At 38.1% G+C, this 25,734-nt stretch overlaps 1 protein-coding gene across 1 annotated transcript in view; it reads right to left on the bottom strand.

Annotated features, from left to right (window-relative positions):
- Positions 1-1,414: 1,414 nt before the first annotated feature.
- LOC122557117 (integral membrane protein 2A-like) overlaps positions 1,415-25,734 on the bottom strand; it is a 29,112-nt gene continuing 4,792 nt past the window's right edge. The window contains exons 2-6 of the mRNA XM_043704443.2: positions 17,913-18,047; positions 13,119-13,316; positions 8,276-8,386; positions 4,204-4,354; positions 1,415-4,047 (exon numbers count right to left, since the gene is read on the bottom strand). Coding sequence (XP_043560378.1) covers positions 3,950-4,047; positions 4,204-4,354; positions 8,276-8,386; positions 13,119-13,316; positions 17,913-18,047 — 693 coding nt within the window. The 3' untranslated portion in view covers positions 1,415-3,949. The remainder of the gene's footprint in view (positions 4,048-4,203; positions 4,355-8,275; positions 8,387-13,118; positions 13,317-17,912; positions 18,048-25,734) is intronic.

Below are 25,734 nucleotides of genomic sequence, written 5' to 3' on the forward strand. Positions count from 1 at the left end.
TGAATTTATCAACAGAGCCCCATTTCTAAATGTCAATGATATGAAGCAGTACCACTGGACCCTCCCTTTCCCCTTCCAAATTCTCTGCCAGCACAGTTATCCAGAACCATGTAATTGGACAGACAACACAACTGTCTACACTTACACTCTGTTTCAAGATCAATTCCACTCACCAGGCTGTCCTTACAACTACAGCATTCCTTCTTACTCCCTACTCTTGAAGGGCTTCCTGTATCTTGGTGCCATGCTAACAGTTAGGTCCTCTACCCTACCAAACATGATAAGCTCAAACTTGAACAACTGCAAAGTTCTCTTATGCTCTTGCTCTCTTGGTACCCTTAGCTGTCTTGCCTCCAGTCACACTCAGCTTTCCCCAAACACTGAGCCAATCAGAAAATGCTAAGAGATGTGACCATCTCCTGGAATAAAGCACCCAGGTAGCTTTTTCCCTCCTTGATATGTCCAGTGTCTGCAGCTCTGCCTCCACCCCGGTAACTGATCCGAAAACCTTACAGCCTCAAACACTTGCAGATACATTTGCCTTGGATCACACTGGCATGCAGAAGTGCCTAAATTCTGAAAACTGCAGCATTACACTTTCTTTGCCATCTCCAATTGTGCAAATGCATTAGTAATTGTTCATTTATAATTAATACAGCTACACCTCCAAAATGTATCAGCACTGCCAGTAAACTTTACAATAAGAATGAAAAAATATACAGGCACTTCTTTAATGTGTAACCCTGCATTATAGAAAAATCGCATTTTAAAAAGTGCTTAAAGTGTTAGAACTGTAATCGTGATACATTCAACAAGCTTTAAAAGTTTGCGCTTTATAAACAGTGCCCATTTTGTCAATTGCATTAGTGAATTCGCGTTAACAAAACACTCTATATAGCAGAACGACCTGTCTGTAAAATTCTGGTAAAAATTAGTTTCTAATAATTCCAACTAAATTTACCTGCTTCTTCTGCTGCATAAATTAAAAATCAAATGCACAAGGCTGAAAATATGGAAAAACCCATTTGCACCTTCCCCCCCTTCACTGAATCACTTACCAAACTTCCAATTTCTTGGAACAACGCTTGTTCCCTGAAGGCCCAAAATTCCACTATGAACTAAAATCCCAGAAACTCACTTTTTTCTCTTACTTAGGCAAAGTCTTGCTCACAGAATGTTCCCTTACTCAATACCAAGGAACTGCCTAAAGAGGGTATAGCTTTCTTAGCAATTTGAAGATTTTAATGATGGTGTTGGGTTTCCACTTAGAGGAGACGTTTCATTGAATTACATAAAACTTCCCAATTCACACTGTACATACAATGCTTTGTTGACACCCGATGTACGAGGGACACTGGCTTGTAGGTAGAGAATCTTGACTCCACATTTGAATAACTCACAAAAATTGCAAAAGTTAACTCAACTGTTTTATTGAAAGTTGCTCAAGTGTCAGTCCATTTGTTTGCTCCTTTAAAAACAACGCCACCATTTACAGAATACAATCTCGTATGAGGGTTTGCCAGTTAATGCAAATTTAGAAAAACATGACACCACCTGTTGCTACTTGCTCTTAATCATTCATTAAGCTTTGAAGATAAATCTTTAAACTGCTCACAGAACTACAGCAACTGTGAATCCACACTTAATGCTGATCAAAGTCTATTTGAAATATACTTAAACATCTTAAGCAAAAGAGGCATCAGCATTCTCCCAGGAATTTACTTCAACTTTCTCTGAATAGTATGCCACCAAATGAGATCATCGGAGGAACACTCCTGCACATATTGTTGGTCTGGTATTAGACACTAGAAAAAGAGAAACGTTGGACTATTTCAAACTACCATTCTAATCTTTGTTAATGTTACTGCATTTATAGAAAGAGGATTGAAATCATAAGCCCTGCGCTCACAAAAGTTGGCTATTAATGTACTCAGAATACATTGCATGTGCAGTGTGCATGTTAAACTATATTTTCTATTCAAGGCATAAAATTATTCAACATTTAAAAACAGGCAGTGTTCATTTTGGTCATTGCATCGACGGGATGCAGATCAGCTAATCTTGTTTCCATCTCATGGCCGCATGGCCATGCAAATTCTCTCTTCAGATGCTTATCCAACTTCATCTGAAAGTCATAACTATCTGCTTCCACCACAATGCATTCCTGAGTCTAACTGTTCCCAGTGTCTAAAAAAAACTCCCATCACTGTTCATTCTTCAGCCCACATTAAATCAGTGTCCTATATTTCTCCAAACTTCTACCATTAGCGAGCATTTAACCACTCCACTTAGACCACTCATGATTTTGAATACTTTCCAAAGTTCGAACATGTTATTCAGGTAGCAATTGCAGACTGATACTGTAGTTCAATAGAAAAATATTAAAAGATCAATTGTTTTGAGCTTTAGGTCAATAACAATTGGAAGGTATAAAGCTTATTTCACTTGAATAAACTGCATGTCCAGGAGTGGGCTCTGAATAAACAAGATACAACATGAGATTTCATTAATGTGAGAAATACTGGAATACAGGATATGTTCATTTTAATGTATTTCTATTCATTTAATGAACAGTGGTCATCTCTCCAGATGTGGAGCACATCTGTATATCTCTAGAGAAAGCTGTAGTTGACAAAATCACTCCTATTCTTTGAAGGTGATAAATAAACTAATTGAAAAGCTATGAATCAGTCAACTACTGACTACTGATATCTAAAGAGAATTTTAACAGACCAGATTGCATTAAAAAAATCTCACTATTGGTTCCTAATTATTCTCAGGTGCATTGCCACCGCAATGAGACATTATCGAAATTGACGGGATATACTTAAACTGTAATAACCTTATTAAGGGTTTGACTGGTGTCCAGAAATCTACTTTCTTGTTCTTGACTCTTAAAAGGTGCAAAGCCAATACTAAAATTTCTTTTCCATCTTTGTATCAACCAAGATACGGGGCAGAACTTTCAACAATTGAGAATATTGTTTGTTAAAAGTTACATATAGCGCAAATGCAGTGCAATTCCAAATGAACTGCATTTACAGTACATATCTCAGAACTAATAGTTGTACAACTCTATTCTGGCACACTAGCTTTTCTGGTTAACACTGAATAGGAAAACAAGAAGCTGCAATAATTTTAAGGACATTTAATAAATGTTACAATACTGAGAAAATACATTACATAGTCCACAGGGTAAGTAATTCAAATTTAACCTCAACTGTAACGTAGTCCTGTGTTCAATAAAATCGCTGGAAAATAGATATATCTTCCCATTTGACTTGTTCTGCATTTTTCCACCTTTATGTCAAATCAAGATGAAATCCAAGTGAAACCCTAGCAACATACAGGGTGCAGAATTTACTTAATGAATCGTAAGAATTAGAATTAACCACAGTTGAATGTCTAAAATCACCTTGAATTTTTTTTTGTTGAGTGGATTCTCCACTGTTATGCAAGGCTGTTATACAATTGTGCAAACACCAAACTACTCCATGATACATCACAAAAACAAGGTAAATCTCACTTTCAAATGTTTACATTACAAAACAATTTCAATACAGTAGGCGCACAAATTCTAATCCTGCTTTCCAAGTGAATGCCAATCCTTCGAATTACACTTTGAAAGATATTACCATAAAGAAAAAATGGACTTTCCATTCGCTGACATCAGTACGTTTCTTAATTTCCTTAGAGTAGTCTGATTACATCAAGAATAAAAACTATATCGCAAATTTGTAAGGACAGATGTCAATAAATCTATTGAATAAACAGTGCAAACAAAAGCTGCATCCGAAAAGCCTTTTAGTGAAGCAACAGTATTTGCACTGGAATACAAACTGCAAAGCAAAGCTAATAAGGCTTTTGATTGTCACATATTACTTATAGGTTACGTGTACTGCACGTGGAAAGCTTCTACAGTCAGCTGGGTAAAAATAGCATCCCTCATTTAAATTCCATATGGTTCACAGATCAAGGAATCAACCACAAAGTTATTTGCAAAGTGCTTGATTCTGTGGCAGTTTTCTGTTGAGCGTTTCTGGATACCTATTGAAATTAAAAAAAGCTTTAATTACTGAACAATTAAAAACAACAGAATAGAAGTTCATTGGTTTATGATAGTTCAAATTAATGAATTTATAGCTTTGACCTTTGCTTATCATTCTTTATAAAATTTGGTCATTTTAACAGCAGAAATTGTACCTTTCACCATATTTCTGTGCTGCAATCTATAGGTCTTCTTCCCGGAACAGAGACGGTAGATGAAATAACCCAGCTGATCAACATTGTCAATACGTTCAGTCACCAGCAGATCTTCATGAACAAGGTAGGTCTGAGGCAAGTAGTCACCTGTCTGTTGAGAAAATAAGACATTTCCAAAATGTCACGAGATCTCATTTAAAAAAAAAATAACAACTATACAATGAAATTCAAAAAGATTATCCCTTGTTGGATGAACAAGTAATTTATTAATAACTTCCTGCTTAAAACATAAGATTGTTCAGAAGTTCAATTTATCCTTGAGTTGTGAAAACTCAATTACTCAAGCTATTGGAATGTCAATCAGGAACATTCATGGAATAAAAGAAAGCAACTAAAAGCAACAAAACTGATCAGTGCTATAAAAAATTTCAAACTCACAACTCTTGTACAAAATTTCCAGTATTACAACAAATGGTCAATTAAGAGAGGGAATGCAATTAAGAGAGGCAATTAATAGTGGCTACCAGTCAGCTCATCTCATACAGGGATCAAATCTTCATAAATATAACTTCGTAAAGCAGCTTGCTAAAAGATTGGTGAATACTTTCAGCCTTTAAGAGAATCTGGTACTTTGGCACTGCTGCATTTTTTCATCTGTGTGCAGAGATGGGAGATACCACCAGAAATAAGTTTGTTTTTAAATATCGCTCTTGCCGTTATGTAGTAGTTATTCTGGCAAGGCAATTACTAGTGCTACAATTAAATGAAGTTTGTTTTATCCTTGTACAGGAGTTTGATGGCCACCAACAGTACAATTTTACCGGTAAACCTTTTGTCCCTCATTCACCATAACTCTAATGCTACTCATCTCTTATATCACATCCTCACCACCACAATTGCCTTTAGTTCTCAAACCATCATCTCTTCATCCTGGACCATATATTAAAATGCAACCTTCCTCTGCCCTCTCTTGACTCCAAAAGGATGAAAATTTGAAAGGATATGATTGACAACTGATCTAATTAATCAACATCACATTTGGTTGAATCAGAGTACTAGTGGATCCTGCTAACTACTCAAGGAGCATCCTGGATTGTAAAGGTAACCAAAGTTTTTTTTTTAATTTTTGAAAATCCATCATCTTAACTTATGTGTGTTCAAATAATGCAAGGAACTCATGCCTTAATTGAGGCCAAATGTTCAGCTGTCATTCCTGCTTCAGCCTCTTTCCTTTGTCCACTGGACCAAGATTCTCCTAACGTTCATGTCTCTCCTAGCTGTAAGCTCAGACCTTTACTGGTTTCTCTCCTTTCACCCACATCTTCCGAGTCAACAATGTTTATATTTTCCTTCTGGGTCCATGGCCCTAGTTCCAACTGATCAATGACCTAACTCTCAGTTGGGATTGTTGGAAATTTTTGTCCCTAGGTTCTGTCCTGCTCTTCTTCAATGCTGCCTTAATTATGCGTCTCAATAAAATCATTTGACCATTTGCGACTTCTTGCGATATCTGTCATTGCTATCATTTTGTGACTCTTGATAATGGTTTAGGTAATTCGCTGCTACTAATTCTCCTTTATCTTGGGTGTGTCCAGTGATTAGTAATAGGAGATGCATGACCACCACAGAAGATACACTGTTCTTGGATAACAAGAAGGTTTATTTCATGGATACTTATTAGGACCTCGGGGAACTGGTACAGCTACATCAGTTTCTCTTTAAAAGCTAGAGTGGAACTCTGTCTCCACTCACTGATGGAGAGAATCAGTAGACTGGCTGAAGCTTTTGTAACGTGAATATTAGCCACTTTAGAACCATTAACTTATACAACACTCACCATCCCATCTTACTATCCCTTTCCTCCTAAATCCCGGAGGGTGATGTCATCCATGGGTACCTTTCCTGGAGCTCCACTTTGAATACTTCCATTAAGTTTCTGCCCTGGCAGCAATACCAAAATAGCTAATCAATGTATGCGATTGATAAATAAAAAAAACCTGCCTGCTTGCTGCTTCTCAGACATTGTAGCTGGTGCAGACTGACTGCCAAGCACATGATTGATCATTTCACCTTGTTAGAACACCTCCCAATGCTGTCCAACTGAGAGGGCTGGATACACCTGGCTTTGCTCTTAGGTATCTAATTGCAGTCAGAGTGTAGGTTGCAATAGCTTCTAATCCCATTCCCTGTATTGCTGCTCCAAAACTACGTCCTTGCACTCTATTTCCTGTGATGTTCGAGTAAAGTCATTTCACACACACTGATGACACCCAGCTTTCTCTTGATTCCTCTGTCGTCTATAAATTATCAGATGCTTAACTGAAAGCTAGCACTGGATAAGCTAATTAAACACCGTCAAGAGCAAAACAAATGTCTTTGGTCCTTTCATCAAGCTATGATTTATTTGGAAAAAGACTAAAGATGTATCAAGACTGTTTATAACCTTTAGTTCTATACTTACAATTTATAGGTAAAACTTTACATAGAAGTAACTTTTCAAAACATTAGCTAATTAAAAGAGACCTCATCAGGTACACCTAATATGATGCATTTCCTTCCCCAGGAAGGTTCAAGGTCATGATTGAAGACACACGATCTGGGCTTTCATGTATTTAATATCTGCTCTGGAAGTTGGCATCCCCTCTCTTACCTGACCTTCCAAATAATGGGATGTATAGCGTTATCTTCACAGATATCATTGTCAACATTCAATACACTTGGACAAGGCAGAAAGTGAGCATGACGAATATGAGAGTGAGGTACTCAATATTACCAGAACCCATGAAACCCTGTAATGGAGTAAAACGTACAGGCTTCAGCTTTGATTTCTAAAAGATGTCATTAAAAAGTAAATTTAGAAAATTTACGAATTTCCTCAAAGTCCACACTAATTAGCTACACATCCATTTAAACTACACTGAAATGTCTGGCAGTCAGGTATGTAAACTTACTTAGGAGAAAATTTGCATCTACATGAAACAAACCAGATCCTCAACTTATAATGAATAGTTCAGAAAAAACAACTTGTTCCACAATGCCGCAATTCCTGACCATGACTTGTACTAGCTCTATTAAGCCTTTTGTGTATTTTTGTTATAACCATAGAGCTGTACAGGACAGAAACAGACCCTTCAGTCCAACTCATCAGTGCTGATCAGAAATCCTAAATTGATCTTGTCCCATTTGCCACCATTTGGCCCATAACCCTTTAAACCCTTACAACTCCTGCACCCATCCAAATGCCTTTATATGTTATAATTGTACCAACCTCCACCACCTCCTCTAGCAGCTCATTCCATACATGCACCATCCTCTGCACAAAAAAGTTGCCCCCGAGGTTCCTTTTTAATCTTTCCCCTCTCGCCTTAAAATATGCCTTCTATTTTTGACTCCCTTATTCTGGAAAAAACAAGACCTTGGCTATTCACCCTATTTAGCGTCCTCATCATTTTCTAAACCTCCATAAGGTCACCCCTCAACTTCGAATGCTTTCGGGAAAATAGCTCCAGTTTATCTGGCCTCTCTATAGCTCAAACCCTCCAATCCCGGCAACATCCTTGTCAATCTTTTGATAAGTATTTCTACAAAAGTGAAACTATTAAAAATAATTAAGTTACTTTTCCTAATCAACATTAAATGGCAGTGAAAGATACTTGTAAAATTATCAACATATAATTTATTGCCATTATTACTTTCTCTTTTGGAATATTTTATTGCATGCAAGGTGACATAATCCATTTGTCCCGAACCCAACTACAATATACATTCAAATAAACTTTGCTTTTATCATCTCACTAATCAGGATCAAGACTGATTCAATATTTTCAGCTCAGTTCCTTTTGCTCACTCAAATTTAAACTTGTTTGACTTTAACTTGAATGACAGGCTATTCGATGGCAACCCAGTAATATTTAATAGTTGCCCTTTCTACATCTCATGAACACTAACAACTGAAAATCAGGATGAAAAGAGAGAGAAAAAAAGAATCCTGCATCGATTGGGCTGAGGTAAACAAATAACTTAAGTATAGTTTTCTTCAGACAATATTGAAACAACATTTACTGATACGTACTGCAAGTCTCATGAATAGTTCAAGCAGATTACGTGGAGGCATGACGACAGAAGTATTCAACGTAATCACATAGCAGTTATCCAATTTCAGATCAAGATAAGCAGTCAGGATCTAGAAGTAGATTCAAATACTTTTATAACAGAAAACTTAAACATAAACATCATGAATCCTTTTAAAACAGGCTTAGTTACAACAAATATAAAATTTAACTCATTTAATTACCTTTTTAAATTAGAGTAAACTCAATGCTGTGACTACTTCGTAAGAGTCAAAACAAAACTCAAACATTACTTTAAATTCTTAGCAGAAAATCCCATCCAGAAGCATAGAGTTTATGTTAAAGACTGCTGCTATACAGTCTAAATGCAAATCATTCTTAGCTAATAAAACTTGTTTACATACATTTGAAAACGTGTGTATAAAAATCTATGTATTAAGATTTGTTATCTAATGAGGCAAATATTTAAGAACTTTATTTGCAAGTCTTGCTGCTTATTTATTACCTTAGTAAAATTATAATGATTATGACTTGTGCCTAACATTGCCAAGATTTCAGACGACAGTTTGGGGATACTGATCCTTCTGTCACAGGCTGGCTGAAGGTCAAAAACTTTCTGCCACTATTATTCAAAACATTAATCAAGCAACAAAATTGGATCACTGTATAGAATGAATAATTAGTGTGGTCAGCCCTGGGGATAGTCAAAACCACCTGTCCACCTTTAAACAAATAATCTAACATTCTGATTGTCCAAGTGAGTTCTGCTACAGGAATCCGATATGCATTGCACATGCTGACCACATCATTACTTGGAGATTCTGTTCCAAAACCACAGAATTATTACTACACAAGTAAAGCACCATTCAGGAGATCACTGGTCATTACGCATCCTTTGCATTCAAGGTGCAAGTTAATATTCAATACCAAAATAATTCTGTAGCATTCAAGTATGATCTCAATTATTGAAAATCCCAAGAGCAACCATATCCAGGGAGTTCACTGACCTAATTTTTAAAATATGCAACTTGTGATACCTAATTTAACATCTGGCACTGAACCAAAATATTAATTTATCTCCATGAGAAAAATGCTATTTTTGCAGAAATTTCAAATGGAGCTTCAGAGCAGACACTCAAGGATCCAGTTGTTAACAGTCACAAACATTGAATTCATTAAACTTTACTCGGAACTAAAAGGGTCAAGATATAGAACCGGAAATGTGTTGCTGGAAAAGCGCAGCAGGTCAGGCAGCATCCAGGGAACAGGAGAATCGACGTTTCGGGCATAAGCCCTTCTTCAGGAATGAGGAAAGTTTGTCCAGCAGGCTAAGATAAAAGGTAGGGAGGAGGGACTTGGGGGAGGGGCGTCGGAAATGTGATAGGTGGAAAGAGGTCAAGGTGAGGGTGATAGGTCAGACTGGGGTGGGGGCGGAGAGGTCGGGAAGAGGATCTCAGGTTAGGAAGGCGGTGCTGAATTTGATGGATTTGACTGAGACAGGGTGGGGGGAGGGGAAATGAGGAAACTGGTGAAATCCGAGTTCATCCCTTGTGGTTGGAGGGTTCCTAGCCGGAAGATGAGGCGTTCTTCCTCCAACCATTGTTTTGTTGTGGTCTGACGATGGAGGAGTCCAAAGACCTGCATATCCTTGGTGGAGTGGGAGGGGGAATTGAAATGTTGAGCTACAGGGTGGTTGGGTTGGTTGGTCCGGGTGTCCCAGAGGTGTTCTCTGAAACGCTCCGCAAGTAACCGGCCTGTCTCCCCAATATAGAGGAGGCCAGATCGGGTGCAGAGGATGCAATAGATGATATGTGTGGAGGTGCAGGTGAATCTGTGGCAGATATGGAAGTTTCCTTTGGGGCCTTGGAGGGAGGTGAGGGGGGAGGTGTGGGCGCAAGTCTTGCACCTCCTGCGGTTGCAGGGGAAGGTGCCGGGAGTGGAGGTTGGGTTGGTGGGGGGTGTGGATCTGACGAGGGAGTCACGGAGGGAGTGGTCTTTATGGAATGCTGATAGGGGAGGGGAGGGAAATATATCCTTGGTGGTGGGGTCCGTTTGGAGGTAGCGGAAATGACGGCGGATGATGCGCTGTACATGGAGATTGGTGGGGTGGTAGGTGAGGACCAGTGGGGTTCTGTCCTGGTGGCGGTTGGAGGGGCGGGGTTCAAGGGCGGAGGAGCGGGAAGTGGAAGAGATGCGGTGGAGGGCATCGTCGACCACGTCGGGGGGGAAATTGTGGTCCTTGAAGGAGGAGGCCATCTGGGTTGTGCGTTTTTGGAACTGGTCCTCCTGGGAGCAGATGCGGCGGAGTCGAAGGAATTGGGAGAATGGGATGGCGTTTTTACAGGGGGCAGGATGGGAGGAGGTGTAGTCCAGGTAGCTGTGGGAGTCGGTCGGTTTGTAGTAGATGTCCGTGTTGATTCGGTCGCCTGAGATAGAAATAGAAAGGTCGAGGAAGGGGAGGGAGGAATCTGAGACTGTCCAGGTGAATTTGAGGTCGGGGTGGAAGGTGTTGGTGAAGTGGATGAACTGTTCAACTTCCTCGTGGGAGCACGAGGCGGCGCTGATACAGTCATCGATGTAGTGGAGGAAAAGGTGGGGGGTGGGGCCAGTGTAGTTGCGGAAGATGGATTGTTCCACATATCCTAAGAGGCAGGCATAGCTGGGGCCCATGCGGGTGCCCATGGCTACTCCTTTCGTTTGGAGGAAGTGGGAGGATAGGAAAGAGAAGTTGTTCAGGGTGAGGACCAGTTCAGTCAGTCGAAGGAGGGTGTCAGTGGAAAGGTACTGGTCGGTACGGCGGGAAAGAAAGAAGCGGAGGGCTTTGAGTCCTTCGTGATGGGGGATGGAGGTGTACAGGGACTGGATGTCCATGGTGAAAATAAGGCGTTGGGGACCAGGGAAGCGAAAATCATGGAGCAGGTGGAGGGCATGGGTGGTGTCCCGAACGTAGGTGGGGATTTCTTGGACTAAGGGGGACAGGACGGTGTCAAGGTACGCAGAGATGAGTTCGGTGGGGCAGGAGCAGGCGACCCCAGCTCAGGAACTTCAGCCACAAGATATAGAACCAGCTTGGGTGTAAGAAAGAACTAGCACGGAAAAATAATAACTGGTGAGAATAGTACTTAGCATCCATTCTCAACAGTAGCTATACTTAGGACAGAATAAAACCAAGAAATATGTGGGGCACCTAAGTACACTGCTGCAATGATGGTTAGAACTTTAATCTTCATAATATAGACTGGACAAATCAAAATAGTCTTAAAAACTGTACACAACGAGTATTTGGAACAGTTTATTAGAACAATAGATTGTGGAACAAACTTGAGAACAGACTGTTAGATCTGATAACGTCAACTGAGATAGGATTATTGATCTTATATTAGTATATCCTCTAGGGAAAAGGGAGCATTTCGCTTAAACTTCAAACTCAGTTTGAGGATTAGAAACCTAGGTGCAAAATTAAGAATAAAGGAAATTGGAAACACTGAGGACAAGCATTTGGATTGGGTACATAAATTAAGATGACAGTTGATCAGCAACAGCAGACATATTTAAGGATTACTTCACAATTCAGTCATAAAAATTGGTCCCACAGCAGAGAACATTGAGGAATTAATAAAGGGAAAGAAGGAAACACCAGATTTTGAACAAATACTTTTATTAGTCTTCAGAAGACAAAACAAAACCCCCATTAATAGTAAAATACTGAGAGACGTGAGGTGGTAGCTTCAAACAATTATCATCCAAGAAAAAGTATCAAATAAACTAATGGACTGAAAGAGGTTGACAAGTTTCTTTAACCTAACGACCTGCATGACAGGGTCTTGGACTTGGATGCCCTGCAATTTTCCTGCTTTACTAGATGCTGAAAGGGTTGCAGAGGATTGTAAAACTGCAAATATGTTACTTCTAGTCAAGGGAAGAGATAAATAGAAAACTGTAGAATTAGGCTAATATCTATTATTGTGAAATTGTTAGAAATTACTAGGAAGAAGCAAAACATTTTAATCATTATAATGCACTCAATCAGGTAATTAAGTCACTTGATTACCTTCCCCCGCAAAAACTGCCCACCATTCAGAATCAACAAGTCAGGAGTGTGATGCAATCCTCCGAACTTGCCTGGATGAGCAGAGCTTCAAAAATATTTATTCAAGCAGCTTAAAAGGATCCCATCCGACATCTTGACCATTCATTCCCTCCATCATCGATGGGCAAAGGATGCACGGCATACAAATCTATGTAATGCACGGCATACAAATCTATGTAATGCACGGCATACAAATCTATGTAATGCACGGCATACAAATCTATGTAATGCACGGCATCCAAATCTATGTAATGCACGGCATACAAATCTATGTAATGCACGGCATACAAATCTATGTAATGCACGGCATACAAATCTATGTAATGCACGGCATACAAATCTATGTAATGCACGGCATACAAATCTATGTAATGCACGGCATACAAATCTATGTAATGCACGGCATACAAATCTATGTAATGCACGGCATACAAATCTATGTAATGCACGGCATACAAATCTATGTAATGCACGGCATACAAATCTATGTAATGCACGGCATACAAATCTATGTAATGCACTGTTCAATTCACCAGTGCTCCTGTGATGGCACTTTGCAAACCTGTCACCTCTATCACCTAGGGCAGCACACACATGGGAACAGCATCAGCTTCATGTTCCCCTCTAAACAATAGATTATGAAGAAAAAATTCTTGAAATTAAAACATTAGGATTTTTACTGTATTCTCCTTTGACTTGAGAATCTCTCACTTTCTAGTCACTTTCAGAATTACAATTTTAATATATAAGCTTACCAATTCAAAATCATGAATGATGACTGCTGGATCAGCATCATCAAATTCTGGAACTGGAACATCAATAAATGCCACATTCCCATTATCTCCCAAGAACTGGACATCTTCTGTAGCAAAAGAATAAGGAGCCTCTGTTTCCGGGTCATCTGATAGGATATGAGAATCCAAGTACTGCATGCGACCATGGAACACTTTGTTCTAATAGAAAAGCAAAAACAAAAATCAGTTTATTATAATATTACTTTAGTAAAATTTCAAGACAATTGCAAGTGAGATACGAATGTGGTTTGCGACTAGGAAAATCACTGACTGCCTCTGAAGACTGACTGTTTTGGAAAATCATTGGAAGAGGAGAACAAAAATGAAAAGCTCAACTGGCTGAGAAGAGGAAACAGGGAAAACATAAATCAATGAGCCATGCCTTGCTCTCACTGCACTTCTATCTCTGCAGCAAATGTGATCATGACTGCCATGGCAGCATGTCACCCCTGAGCCTCATTAGGTGATACTTAACACAACACTGGTTTGTACTAAGGTGATCATTGTCTTTTAAGATCAGACTTAGATGACAGGACAAGTCAGGTTCATCTAAATTTGACTTGGGAATCAATTCAATTTTCACATCTATTCTGAGACAAAATGTTGGACTGTTATTTCTGAAAACAAAGGAGTAGAACATTCAAAGGAGTTGAAGATATTATGGAGACATTAAATTGAGGAACGTCCATGCCTCGCAGGTCATTTTAGCAACTATTTGCTGGCTAAAAGTTTTACAAAGATTCAAAATTCTAAGTTTCAAACATTGAATAATTTGGTTGTATTTAATCATAAAAGAATTCATACCATTTAAACATCGATTATTTGCTACTATTAATATTAACCAAAACTAAGAACCCATTAGAGATTAACATTTGTTAGTTTTCCATGTACAGGTAATCTTCCAATAAGATTGGAAAGTGAAAAAATGGAAAGGTTGTTTTCTACAAAAGAAAGAACACAATTGTAATCATTGTGACCGAGCTAGGAGAAGTGCATTATCTCTTGCGTTCCATTACTCTACTGGTCATAACTCACCAAAACATGCAAATATGTGATATCAAAATAGCCAACTGTTCTGTCATGATAACCCCAGATTTCTTATGGATTTATTGAACTTTTAATGCATATATTAAATAAAAAGGTCAACTAAAAATGACAATGTAAATACTGAACAATGCAATTCAGTGACTGCCTCGAAGGCTTCTGTAGATTATCTTCAACACCAAGGTAAACCCTGGAATGTCACACATAATGGATGTCCAGCAAGGTTCAAATTGATGGATTTCAAAGCCAAAAATGCACTGCAAATTGCATTTTCTGAGAGTGTGACAGCATGGTAGGAGCAAAGATAGCAGCCTGGGCAAAAGAAATGTTAGTGATTCCCCTTTCAAGACTAATCAAGCACAAGGAATAAAAAGCCTGTTTCAAATCAAAGCAGAATAAGCAGAGCCAGTCCTTCATTCAGCATTATTGGATCATAAAGCACAGAAACAGACCTTTTGATCTAACCAGTTCACGCTGGCCATAATCCCAAACTAAACTAGTCACACCTGCCTGACTTGGTTCATATCCCTCTGAACATTCCTTATTCATGTACCAATCTAAACATCTTTTAAAAATTGTAACTATAGCTGCATCCATCACTTCCTCTGGACGTTTATCCCACACACGAACTACACAAAACAAAATTGCCTCATGTCTTTAAATCTTTCTCCATTCACCTTAAAAATATGCCCCCAGCCTTGAAATCCCACAACCTAGGGGGAGGACATATGCCATTCACCTTATACCCCTCATTATTTTATAAACCTCCAATGCTCCAGTGAAAGAAGTCCCAGCCTATCCTTATAAGTCAAAACCTCCATTTTCAGCAATATCCTGATAAATGTCTTCTGAACCACTACAGCTTAATATCATTCCTATAACAGGGTGACCAGAACTGGACACAGCACTTCAGAAGAGGCCGCAACAACATCCTGTACAACTTCAACATAACGTTCCAACACCTATATTGAAAGGTCTGAGCAATGAAGGTAAGCATGCTAAACGCCTTCTTAACTATCTTATCCATATGCAATGCAAACTTCAAAGAATTATGTACCTCCACGGTACAATTTGAGGTTAAAAATTTGGGAAACTTAACCTGGGAGTTGGTTATAACTGCATTTGCTAGTCTGTTTCTGGCTAAAAATCTATCAACCAGATTCATTTACTAAAAATAGTTTTTATTTATAATTAAATGGATATCAGTTAAAGAAAAATAAAAAAAAAACTTTGCTGCAGAGATTGACTGTAGAAAAAAGATCCAAAATAGTTCTTAGTTTGTGAAGAATTAAAAAAAGGGATAAAATACGAAATGTTCCAGATGGCTTTCAGTCTGGCAGCCTGACGCACATGGTCAAGTGTCACAACATCTAACTGGTGGTCACTTGTATACTTTCAGAAGCAATTCAATCATATGGCAAGACAAAGTCTTCCAGACTTTTTTCTGAAGAATTACAGTACAAATTTTCAGCTCTTATACTGGACTTAGAAGATTTTACAAAACAGGAGCAAGATTAAGCTCTCTCAGCAGACTGGTTGCACATCAACTTAAAGCAACGCCAAATAGCAATGATTTAGACACATGACATCTTGGAAGTAAGTCCAATCAAGACATGTGACTTAATGTCATTTAAAACTAATTTTCAATAAAAGTCCATACTTCAGAATTTCAAACGAACCAATTTTCACATTTTTAAAAAATACAAGTAATCAATGAAATTCGTACTGAAGATTCTTCATTAGATTACTTAAATCAGATTTTGACAAGATTTATACACCAGAGGAGGATCCACCAGAAGCATTTCATTAAGATCAACACACCAGAAACAAGTTTCTGTTCCTAATGTGAATGCAAGCTGCCATTCAACTTGACAACCTACAGCCATCTCTATGCACCTGCAAGCAATTTGAGAAATGCGGTGGCGAATTTTTCTACCAAAGAATACCAACTTCTGAAGTATTTGCTTAGCTACAAACAATCTGTACCTGAAGTGGGATGAATCCAAGACACTAACACTGTACTGGTGAAGCTAGTTCTACACTTAAAATATCAAAACTTGGACAAGCAACAACATGTTTTAACTTGCATAGTAGGTGTGCAATGGGCCCACTGAAACCTACTGATTCTAAATCAACTTTGGCAGCTATACTATTAAGTATAATGAGGTTATTTTCCTTGTCCAAGTACTTAAAGCTTAACTATTTGTTTACAACACAAAGTAAATTGTCACAATAATTTGGAATTAACCCTGCCAACTTCAGAATAAAGTTGTTTTCGACTGGCAGTTTCGACTAGCTGTTGGTTAGTCAACCGTTTACTGATCTTTGCACAATAAATGTGATTATGTACAAGTGCACATGATGCTCCACCTAGTGGCACAGAGCAAAACAAATTGCAGCCCACCTGAAAATGAGGGGAATACAGAGGAACCTCAATTATCTGAATATCAATTATCTGAACTCAGATTATTGGAAGGAGATCTCGAGGTCCCGACAGGAACATTACATCAAAGACGTGTTTTTAACACTGATCGTTATCTTTTGTTTACAATGATTAAAAGTGCTGCCGAGAATATTCCTGGACTGATGAAAGCACAGGCACCGTCTCTAAATGACTGACCTCCTGCCCCGTCTCTCTCTTCCCACCCTTTTCCTTGAGTTCGAAGTCCCCCCTTCCCCAGATAATCTCTCCAACAGTCTTGTACAGGGCAAAGGTCGAACCTATCAAAACATTGCTGTAAAATGTGTGCTAGAGACTCACTCCCCAAAAGGCAGTAGCAGCAGTCCTGTAGTTGGGTGTCTAGTCCGGCTGCCCCGGAGAGGGGGGTGTGGGCGGACAGGGGGCGGTGTTGGACAGAGTTGGGGGGCCTGTCAGGGGTGCGGTGTTGGTTGGGGGCAGTGTTGGATGGGTTTGTGGGCAGTAGCGGGACCTTGTGCGGGATGTGTTGCTGTCTAGTCTCCTGAACAGGGAGCAGACCTAATAGAAAACTCTGAGCCCCAGAGGAAAGGCATTAAACCAGTTAACCGAATATTATCAATTATCCAAAGGAACAGTGCCCGTTCAGATAATCAGGATTCCTCTGTTCATTGCAAACAGTTTTCGTATGCTCAAAAAACCCTACATTGAAGGAAGGGAATTACTATAAACTTCCATCAGGTGATTAAGAATAGAAACTTTGAAGTCTCAAGAATTTGTTATTATGTAAGATGAAATATCATACAAATAGGAGGGAGGGAGGGGGAAAAGAGGTGGCTAAACTTGAAAGGGTTCAATAAAAGATTTACAAGTTGCCAGGGTTGGAGGATTTGAGGTATAGGGAACAAGCTTGGGCTATTTTCCCTGGAGCATCGGAGGCCGAGGGGTGGCTGTAGAGAGGTTTATAAAATCATGACGTGCGTGGATAGAGTGACTAGTCAAGGTCTTTTCTCCAGGGTAGAAGAGTCTAAAACTAGAAGGCGTAAGTTTAAGAGGGGAAAGATACCAACTTTTTCTGAGGTTGGTACATGAACAGAATGAACTGACAGAGGCTGGTATAGTTACACTATTTGAAAAGGCATCTGGATGGGTCTATGAAAAAGGAAGGATTGAGAGGGATATGGGCCAAATGCTGGTAAAAGGACTAGATTAATTTATGATATCTGGTCGACATGGATAATTTGGACCGAAGGGTCTGTTTCCATATTGTACATCTCTATGACTCTATAAATTACCTTTGGCACAATGAATCGATACAGGCAAGCTCCTCCAATGATCAATCCAGATAGTATGAAAGCCAATCCAAGAAGGGTAAATAAACATCTTCCAGTGGAATTTTCTCCTCCAGACACTGCAGCAGCTTCTGGATCCTACATGTACAAAAAGATAAAGTGTTACTTAAAATTAACTAACTGTAATACATTACAGTTTGTAATACATTACAAAAATATTTGTAAGTGGAATAATAAATACTAAGTTTTTACACCACAAATAAGATTCCACTTGCTACAACAGAACCTGGTTTGATCAAGTTAAAATAATTCTGGAATCAAGCAGTTCCTAAAAAAAAAAGACAAATTAAGATTGTTTTAATCTATAATCCAAATACTCAGCAATGTTTAAAATTAAACACTGCCTAATATAGGCACTTCGCAGTTTATTAAACATCAAGTAGCAAAGTTGGAAGCAACTTCAAATGCAAGGTACTTCTACTCACAACCAGACAGTTTACTTTAACATCACCTCAGAAACCATTTCCAAGAAAATAGATAGAAACTACATTAGCAGTAAGTCATACTCATATATGAACTCTGTTAACAATTAACAATTGCTACACAAAAGTACGGTTTAAAAAAAATACCATCTGGTCCAAATAGCCTAGGTTAGTTTCCAGGCAGAAAAAGCAAGCAGATAACTATGAAATTGTGCTGGATGAACAAACGACAGAAATAAGGTTAGCCAGCAGACAGAACACTGGGCATCTGGAAAGGGCCAGGTATCACAACAGCAGTGATCAGTTTTTCTTGCTTTTTCCATGTTCTTCACTATAACTTCTCCTATAATGAGACATTTTACATATTTTACATATACCTAAATAAACTAGAGTCAGCCTTTATGTTCCTTACTGTCTTGCATTCATACTCTTGTTTCACTTTGGTCATCAATTTCTTCTTGTTCCTTTGCTGGGTTCTAAATTGCTCCCAATTGTCAGGCTTACTACTTTTGGTCATACTTGGAGAAAATTCAAACTTATTTTGTTAGACACAGTTAACTCACCCTTCCCTTTAAGTATTTGTCTCTTAAAAAGAGTATATAGCTCATGTATATGATTCTTCTATCAACCACATGCCTTTTCATATACGGTATTGTTCCAGTCCAACATACAAACAGTTCCCTTTGTTCTGACTCAAGATCATATTGTTCATACTGAAAATATCAAACATCATATAATCCTACTTTGACTACTATTTCCCAATGCCTGCTTTGCAGCAATGTTATTAATAAACTCTTTCTCATCACAATAATACAAGATTCAAAATGGTGTGATCCTCTATTACACTTACTATTCTAGAAACGCATCTTGTGCACACTTCAAGAATTCACCTTTGACAACATTAGTGGTAGTTAAATTTACCAATATGTAACTGTAGTAGTCTATTATTGCTGCATTGTCCATGCATCTCTAAATTATACCATGTCCAACGTACCATTATTGCCTGGTTAACCTATAAACAACTCCAAAGCACAATAGCACTAGCTCTGAGCAGCAATAGGAATTTGTCCCCATTATGTTGTCCAATATTTATTCCTGGATACTTCTTTTTTACAATCATAATCTGATCATAGTGATTTTTGAGGAGATTTGTAGCTCAGGCTGAGCTGAAAGGTTCATTTCCAGACGTTTCATCACCTTACTAGGTAACATCTTCAGTGGACTTTATGCAAAGCAATGCCGAAACTTCCTGCTTTCTATTTATATGTTTGGGTTTCTTTGGGTTGATGTCATTTCCTTTGGTGATGTTATTTCCTGTGGTGAAGTCACTTCCTGTTCCTTTTCTCAGGGGGTGGTAGATGGTGTTTAACTCGATGTGTTTGTTGATAAGAGTTCTGGTTGGAATGCCATGCTTCTAGGAATTCTCGTGCATGTCTTAGTTTGGCTAGTCCTAGGATGGATGTATTGTCCCAGTCGAAGTGGTGTCCTTCCTCATCCGTATGTGAGGATACTAGTGAGAGAGGGTACCATATTTCAAAATAGTTCAAAAATAAAAGAATTTTAAATGTACAAATAACATTGCTGCAGATCTTGTGCTGTGCTGAGTAATCTAAAAGAGTCTTTGTCTGATCAGGAGTAAAACAGATTTTTAAAAATTAACTATTGTTTTTGCTTATGCAGTCTGTTTTAACTATAGGCTACACCTGCTTCCTCTATCAAGAGCAAGGATGTGGTATTCTTCCACAGCACAGACACTGACAGGAATTCTATTTAAAAGGCATATACTAATTAAAGTAGAAAACTATTTGTAGTTAACACACGTGTTATATACACCAATTTGAGACAAAATTCTGCACAGACAAGTTTTATAAACAAAACTACTGCAGAACTTTTACTGAACTTGTGTGCAATTACCAGTTGCAGGTTAAGCACTAAACTCAACTTATAATTCAGCTAAACTGGTAGATCATACCGAACTTTTCAAAGTTTACAACAGTTTGCACATCTAGACTTGAAATAACGCAAATACACCATTTAACAGTACTACAAGAACTTTCTTGCAATAGGAATAAGACCATAAGACAGAGAGAAAGGAGTACACTTCCCAATTGAAATATTAAACATGGGTTTTGTTGATTTTTAGAAGTTTCCAAGTGCCCAGATACAACAATATACATCTGCAGATAAGAAACATTAAAAAGATAACCTTAAACCTTAATAGTAACAATCTAAAAGGATATCAGACATAGTCCAGATAGAAAACAATTAAAAGGTTTTAGTAGTGTAGCCCGACTACAAACGTGCAAACTCTAACAAGCCACTCAGATCATCTTAGCCCCAAAGTAAAAAAAACTCAAACCAAGGTTAACAGAGAATACAAGGTACAAAAAAAAAGCCCTTGAAATTATTCACTTCTTTTGTAAGTGAAACAATGTTTTTGTTTAAAACAAAGGGATTCAGAATCTAGAGTGGTGTTCAGAGAGTATGTAATACTCGTATATGCAAAAGATTAATGTGGAGGTACAGCGACTACACAGGCAAATGATACATTATGCTTCAGTTAGAGTCTAAGAGGAGCAAAATCTTCTGCAATTACATACAGTTTTGGTGAGCCCACACTTGTCGTACTGTGTGCAGTTTTTCTCTTTTCCTTAACACAGTAAATCTTCCTTGTAACCTGATTTATAGAATGGAATAATTATCCTATGAGAAGTGATTGAGTGCTTGAGAGGGCTATGAATGTTCAGTTATGGAGCACATTAAAGACAACACATGACAGATTCCTGGACACTAATGGAATCAAGGGACACTCTGATATCAAAATTGAACAGTAATTAATGCAGTTTGACCATAATCTTATTAAATGGCAGAACATGCTTGAGAGACTTACTCCTGCTCCTAGTGAATATTCTAAAAGGTACTTTGAATTCTGAAGACCCAGTCCACAAAACATTCGACCACCTACATCAATCTTTATTTGCACTGTTACATTTTTATGTAACCTTTTTATAAGTCTTCAACTCAATAAGTGGAAACAGTTTCAAGTAGAAGGAGATGACAAATCATCCAGGGAAATATCTTTGAGGACAGTTTCTAGAGTACCAGAATCTTTTGAGTGAATGTGGTAAACCAGAGGTGGAAGGTAAAAGGTAGAAATAAAGACACTATGATCCCAGAGGACCACAGGACTGCTCTGAGAGACATAACTGGTGATGAATTCGACTTAGTGTCGCAATGCCTTAGGCAAGGGGCAAGGTTTAGAAGGTAGGACTTTCACTGTAACCGTTGCTGGTGTGGGAATTGAACCCATGCTGCTGGCATCACTGCATCATTAACCAGCCAGCTGAGCCATTCAGACCGGAAATGCAAAATGTATTTCAATCTTTACACAGATCTAATGTGTGGAAATTTTCAAGCATCTACAGAATTCTGTTTTTTAATTGGAAGATGTCATTTCTAACAAAAACAAAAATAAGCTATAGCAGTATGCTGTTCAGTCCCAAAGCTGACTTTGCCATTCCCTATTATGGTTGATTTGATTGTGGTCTTAAATCTACTTTGCTGTCTGACCCTCAGCTCCCTTATTCATCAAAAATCCATCTAACTCAGCCATGAATATGCACACTACACTGATCACTAGGAAAGACATTTCCCAACATTAACAACCTTGAGGAAGGAATTTCTGCTAATCTCTCTGTCTTGATTGGGCGACTCCTCATTGTGAAACTGTTGCCTGATTCCTCCCTTCAGGGGAAACATTTTCTTTGCATTTATCCTGTAAATCATCCCTCAACCTTCTGTCCCAATAATGATAAGCCCAACCTTTCTTCATATGATAATTCCTTCACCAGATGAACTTACGCAGTGAATATTCTCTGAATGTTTCAACACAAGTTAAGTCTCTCTTTAAGCAAAACCGTATGCTGTACTAAGCGGAATTTATTTCTCCAACACACTGCTTAGATCACAGTATTTAAGAAAAGCTTTGAATAGCAATTGGAAATATAACTGGATATTGCAGATTATAAACTGATCTTCCATTTCCATTAAAATCCAACTTAGGTCAAAGGAAAGAGTCCCATTCTCTCATTGCAACATGATCTGAATTGAGATAATGTGGACAATCAAACTTGGCACAGATGAACCCAGAATAGAATACTTGAACTTTCTCGGCAGTAAATTATCAATTTATTTCAGAATAACACAAACAAGATGGAAAATATCATTGTACTTCACCATGGGGAGATATTTTGAAACTAGAGTGAAATAAAGGAATCTAACCATGTTAATCTTGGCTCAAGTACTGACACCACCAGTTTTCAAAATTAAGCACTTCACTTTGAACAAGAGCATTTTTGTAAAAATTAACATTGTGCCTAATTAATCCATTCAGAAATGTTAATACACACTTCTGAAGCTGGTGAGACTTGAACCTGGGTCTCTTGGCCTGGGGTAAATGAGCACATAAGGACTATTTTGGGGGGGGGGGGGGCAGAGAAAGACAAAGAGGGAAACTGTTTTGTGGTGCAGTGGTAATGTCTGTACCCCAGAACAGGGAGGCCCAGGTTCAAGTCCCACCTGCTCTAGAGGTGTGTAATAACATCTCTGAACAGGCTGATCAGAAAAATAGATGAATAAACACAAACCATGTATATATACATGGTCCAGTGATAGTTTCCCTCCCAGAATCAGGGAGTCTTGGGTTCAATTACACTTGCTCCAGACATGTACAACAGCTTCCCTGAATGAGTTGACATCAGGAAAGAAAACATTCCTTCCAATTCTGTTGATGTGAAACATTTGAGGGCCCTTTTGGTACAGATAACATTCATGGCTTGGAGCCAGGTGGCCCAGGTTCAGTGTGTAACAGCATTTCTAATCAAACTGCTGTTCAGACCTATCTACATCAAACACTAAATATAAAATATCTGAACAAGAGTATACTGCAAAACCTGAAACATCCAGACAGAAATACATTTACTTCACTAATTTCACAATTTTAGCAACTAACAATTCTAATTTGACAACAAAGTTGTGTTATCACCAGGAGGACACAAATGCTTTTAAGAACATCATACTTTTGTGCATTGTTATTTGAAAGGTAAAGTTGCTATAATCTTACCAGACCATAGGGCTGCTCTTTCATGAGAGAGGGGCAAATAGTGGTGGTTTAACTTGAGGGTCATCATGCCTCAGGCAAGAGATGAGGTTGACAAGGAGAAAAGCATTAGTTACACAATTCACATTAATTTGTAAGTTCAAGATAGCTTTGCATTTTCAGATCTTTATAAAGAAAACTATTCAGGTAATGAGTCAAAAACAAAACTGCCTTCTTCCCAGGAATTATTCAAATATTTTAAGAGTGAGAGTGAGCGAGAGGAATGAGAGAGAAAACATATTTTCAGGTCAAGTTAACATAGTTTCCAAAACACTGACATTAAAATACAACATTTAAATTCTGAGTGTAGAATGAAGGATACTTTGTCTTGTCAAATTAGATTAATTCAAGAATCGATACAATAAATTGCATCCATGCTAAAAAGGCCAAAGATCTGCTACTGAAATCCACAAATTAATGAATCGAGACATTATATAAAGACTGCACCTTTTATTTTTCTGTATTTTGATTGTGGATCAGAAAACTCAAAGATTGTTGAAGAATTGCTGCACTGTCTAAAAGCAAATAACTGACACACTATAAGTACCATTTATGCAGATGCTTGTTAATGTAGACAAGGAAGCCTGGTTTGTAGATGAGCTGGAGTCAAAGGTTAATGGAACTTTGGCACACAACAAATAGCTGACTGGCCTGTGGAATTGTGACCAGTTATCAATAACAAAGGCTTTCTACCTCCCAGAAACTGAGGGACGAACTCCCAGGCAGCTGAACAGCTTTGATGTGTGAATGCTAAAGAGAAGCAGTAGGATTTCTGCAAAGGCAGAAGCTATTTTTTTATTGCCATTAAAAGATTCGTAAGCCTTAGGGTAATGAGTTTATTGCCTCTTTCCAATTGCTGTAAGCTATGACTTTTAATTGATAAGTCATAGACTTTTATAAGTGGACCCATTCACCCTGCCTCCTGCAAACAAATGAAACTTTCTGATCAGCATATCATCTTGGCTAATGCTGTGGATAGAGACAATTGAAATATCTACCCAGTCTTGCCCTTTGCATACAGCACCTATTTTTTGTGTCCGTAGTTTTGAGATTTTACAAGGGTATTAGGTTCATTTATAATTGTTTACCTAGTTGGATCTACTTATTTGCAATGAATATAAATTGTTAAGTACAGAAACCCAATCTGTGCCTTATCTCAACTTGGGAGTGAATGACAGGTAAATTGGAGAATTCTGCATACTTTTAAAGAATATTTAACCTTGGTGTCGACTCAAAAAGACCAGATTTGATTTCCAACATGCTACACCAATGAGGTATAACAATCTATACTTAACAGTCATCATTAAGAATTTAGCACAGTACCAAAGTTTATGTTTAAGCTTGCTTTTTAGTAAATATACAAGTTTATGCACAATTTACAGCAGTTAATACCCAAATCAGAAAACTGATTCACTAATGAAAAGTTCCAGACAGTTAGAAGCATGTCAGAATTAATTCCAGACTTAGATTAAATCAACTTTTGCAAGTTTATTACATATCTAAATGCTTTATCCTTCCAAGATTTGCTGACCTTGCAAGGAAATTCAATCCAAAGTGCTAACATTGGTGATCTAAACTAAAATCTATATATTAAATTGGTTACGACATACAGAAGATTAACTTAGTAAGATTAACACAAGTGCATTGAAAAATAATGAACAGATTTGTTGGGTGGAAATTTTTAATCTGCATTAACCATACTATCTTATTTCCCAACTCTTTCTAAACATTATGCTGCTCACAATTGCTTCTGACATTATTACTCTGCAACATAGCTGTTAAAATGCTGTATACTGGTTTCATCCACAGCTGCTACAATAAAAATGACAATATCTCAAGATCAGAATTCACCACTAGTAGGTATTTATTAGCAGATGAACATTCACAAAATTCGATCACCCCAAAATATTGTGCCCAGTTATCATGAATTTATTATTTTAACTTAATGCTAACTAAAAACTGATATGCTGGAATGCCCTTCTTAAAAGCACAGTGGATGTACCAATTGAACTGTAGCGACTCAACCAAGGGGCTCACCACTACCTCAAGAACAATTAAGGATGAGCAACAAATAGCAGCTTTAGCGTGGTGCCAACATCTAAATATCTAAAATAAATGCAAGTTAATGTCAGTCAATATTGGAAGAAACTATTCTACTCGAGCTTTCATCATCCCATTTCTTTGA

Source organism: Chiloscyllium plagiosum, unplaced genomic scaffold (genome assembly GCF_037043375.1).
Source record: "Chiloscyllium plagiosum isolate Xiang-an unplaced genomic scaffold, Cpla_swu_hap1 HiC_scaffold_11, whole genome shotgun sequence".
In the NCBI taxonomy this organism is placed as follows: Eukaryota; Metazoa; Chordata; class Chondrichthyes; order Orectolobiformes; family Hemiscylliidae; genus Chiloscyllium; species Chiloscyllium plagiosum.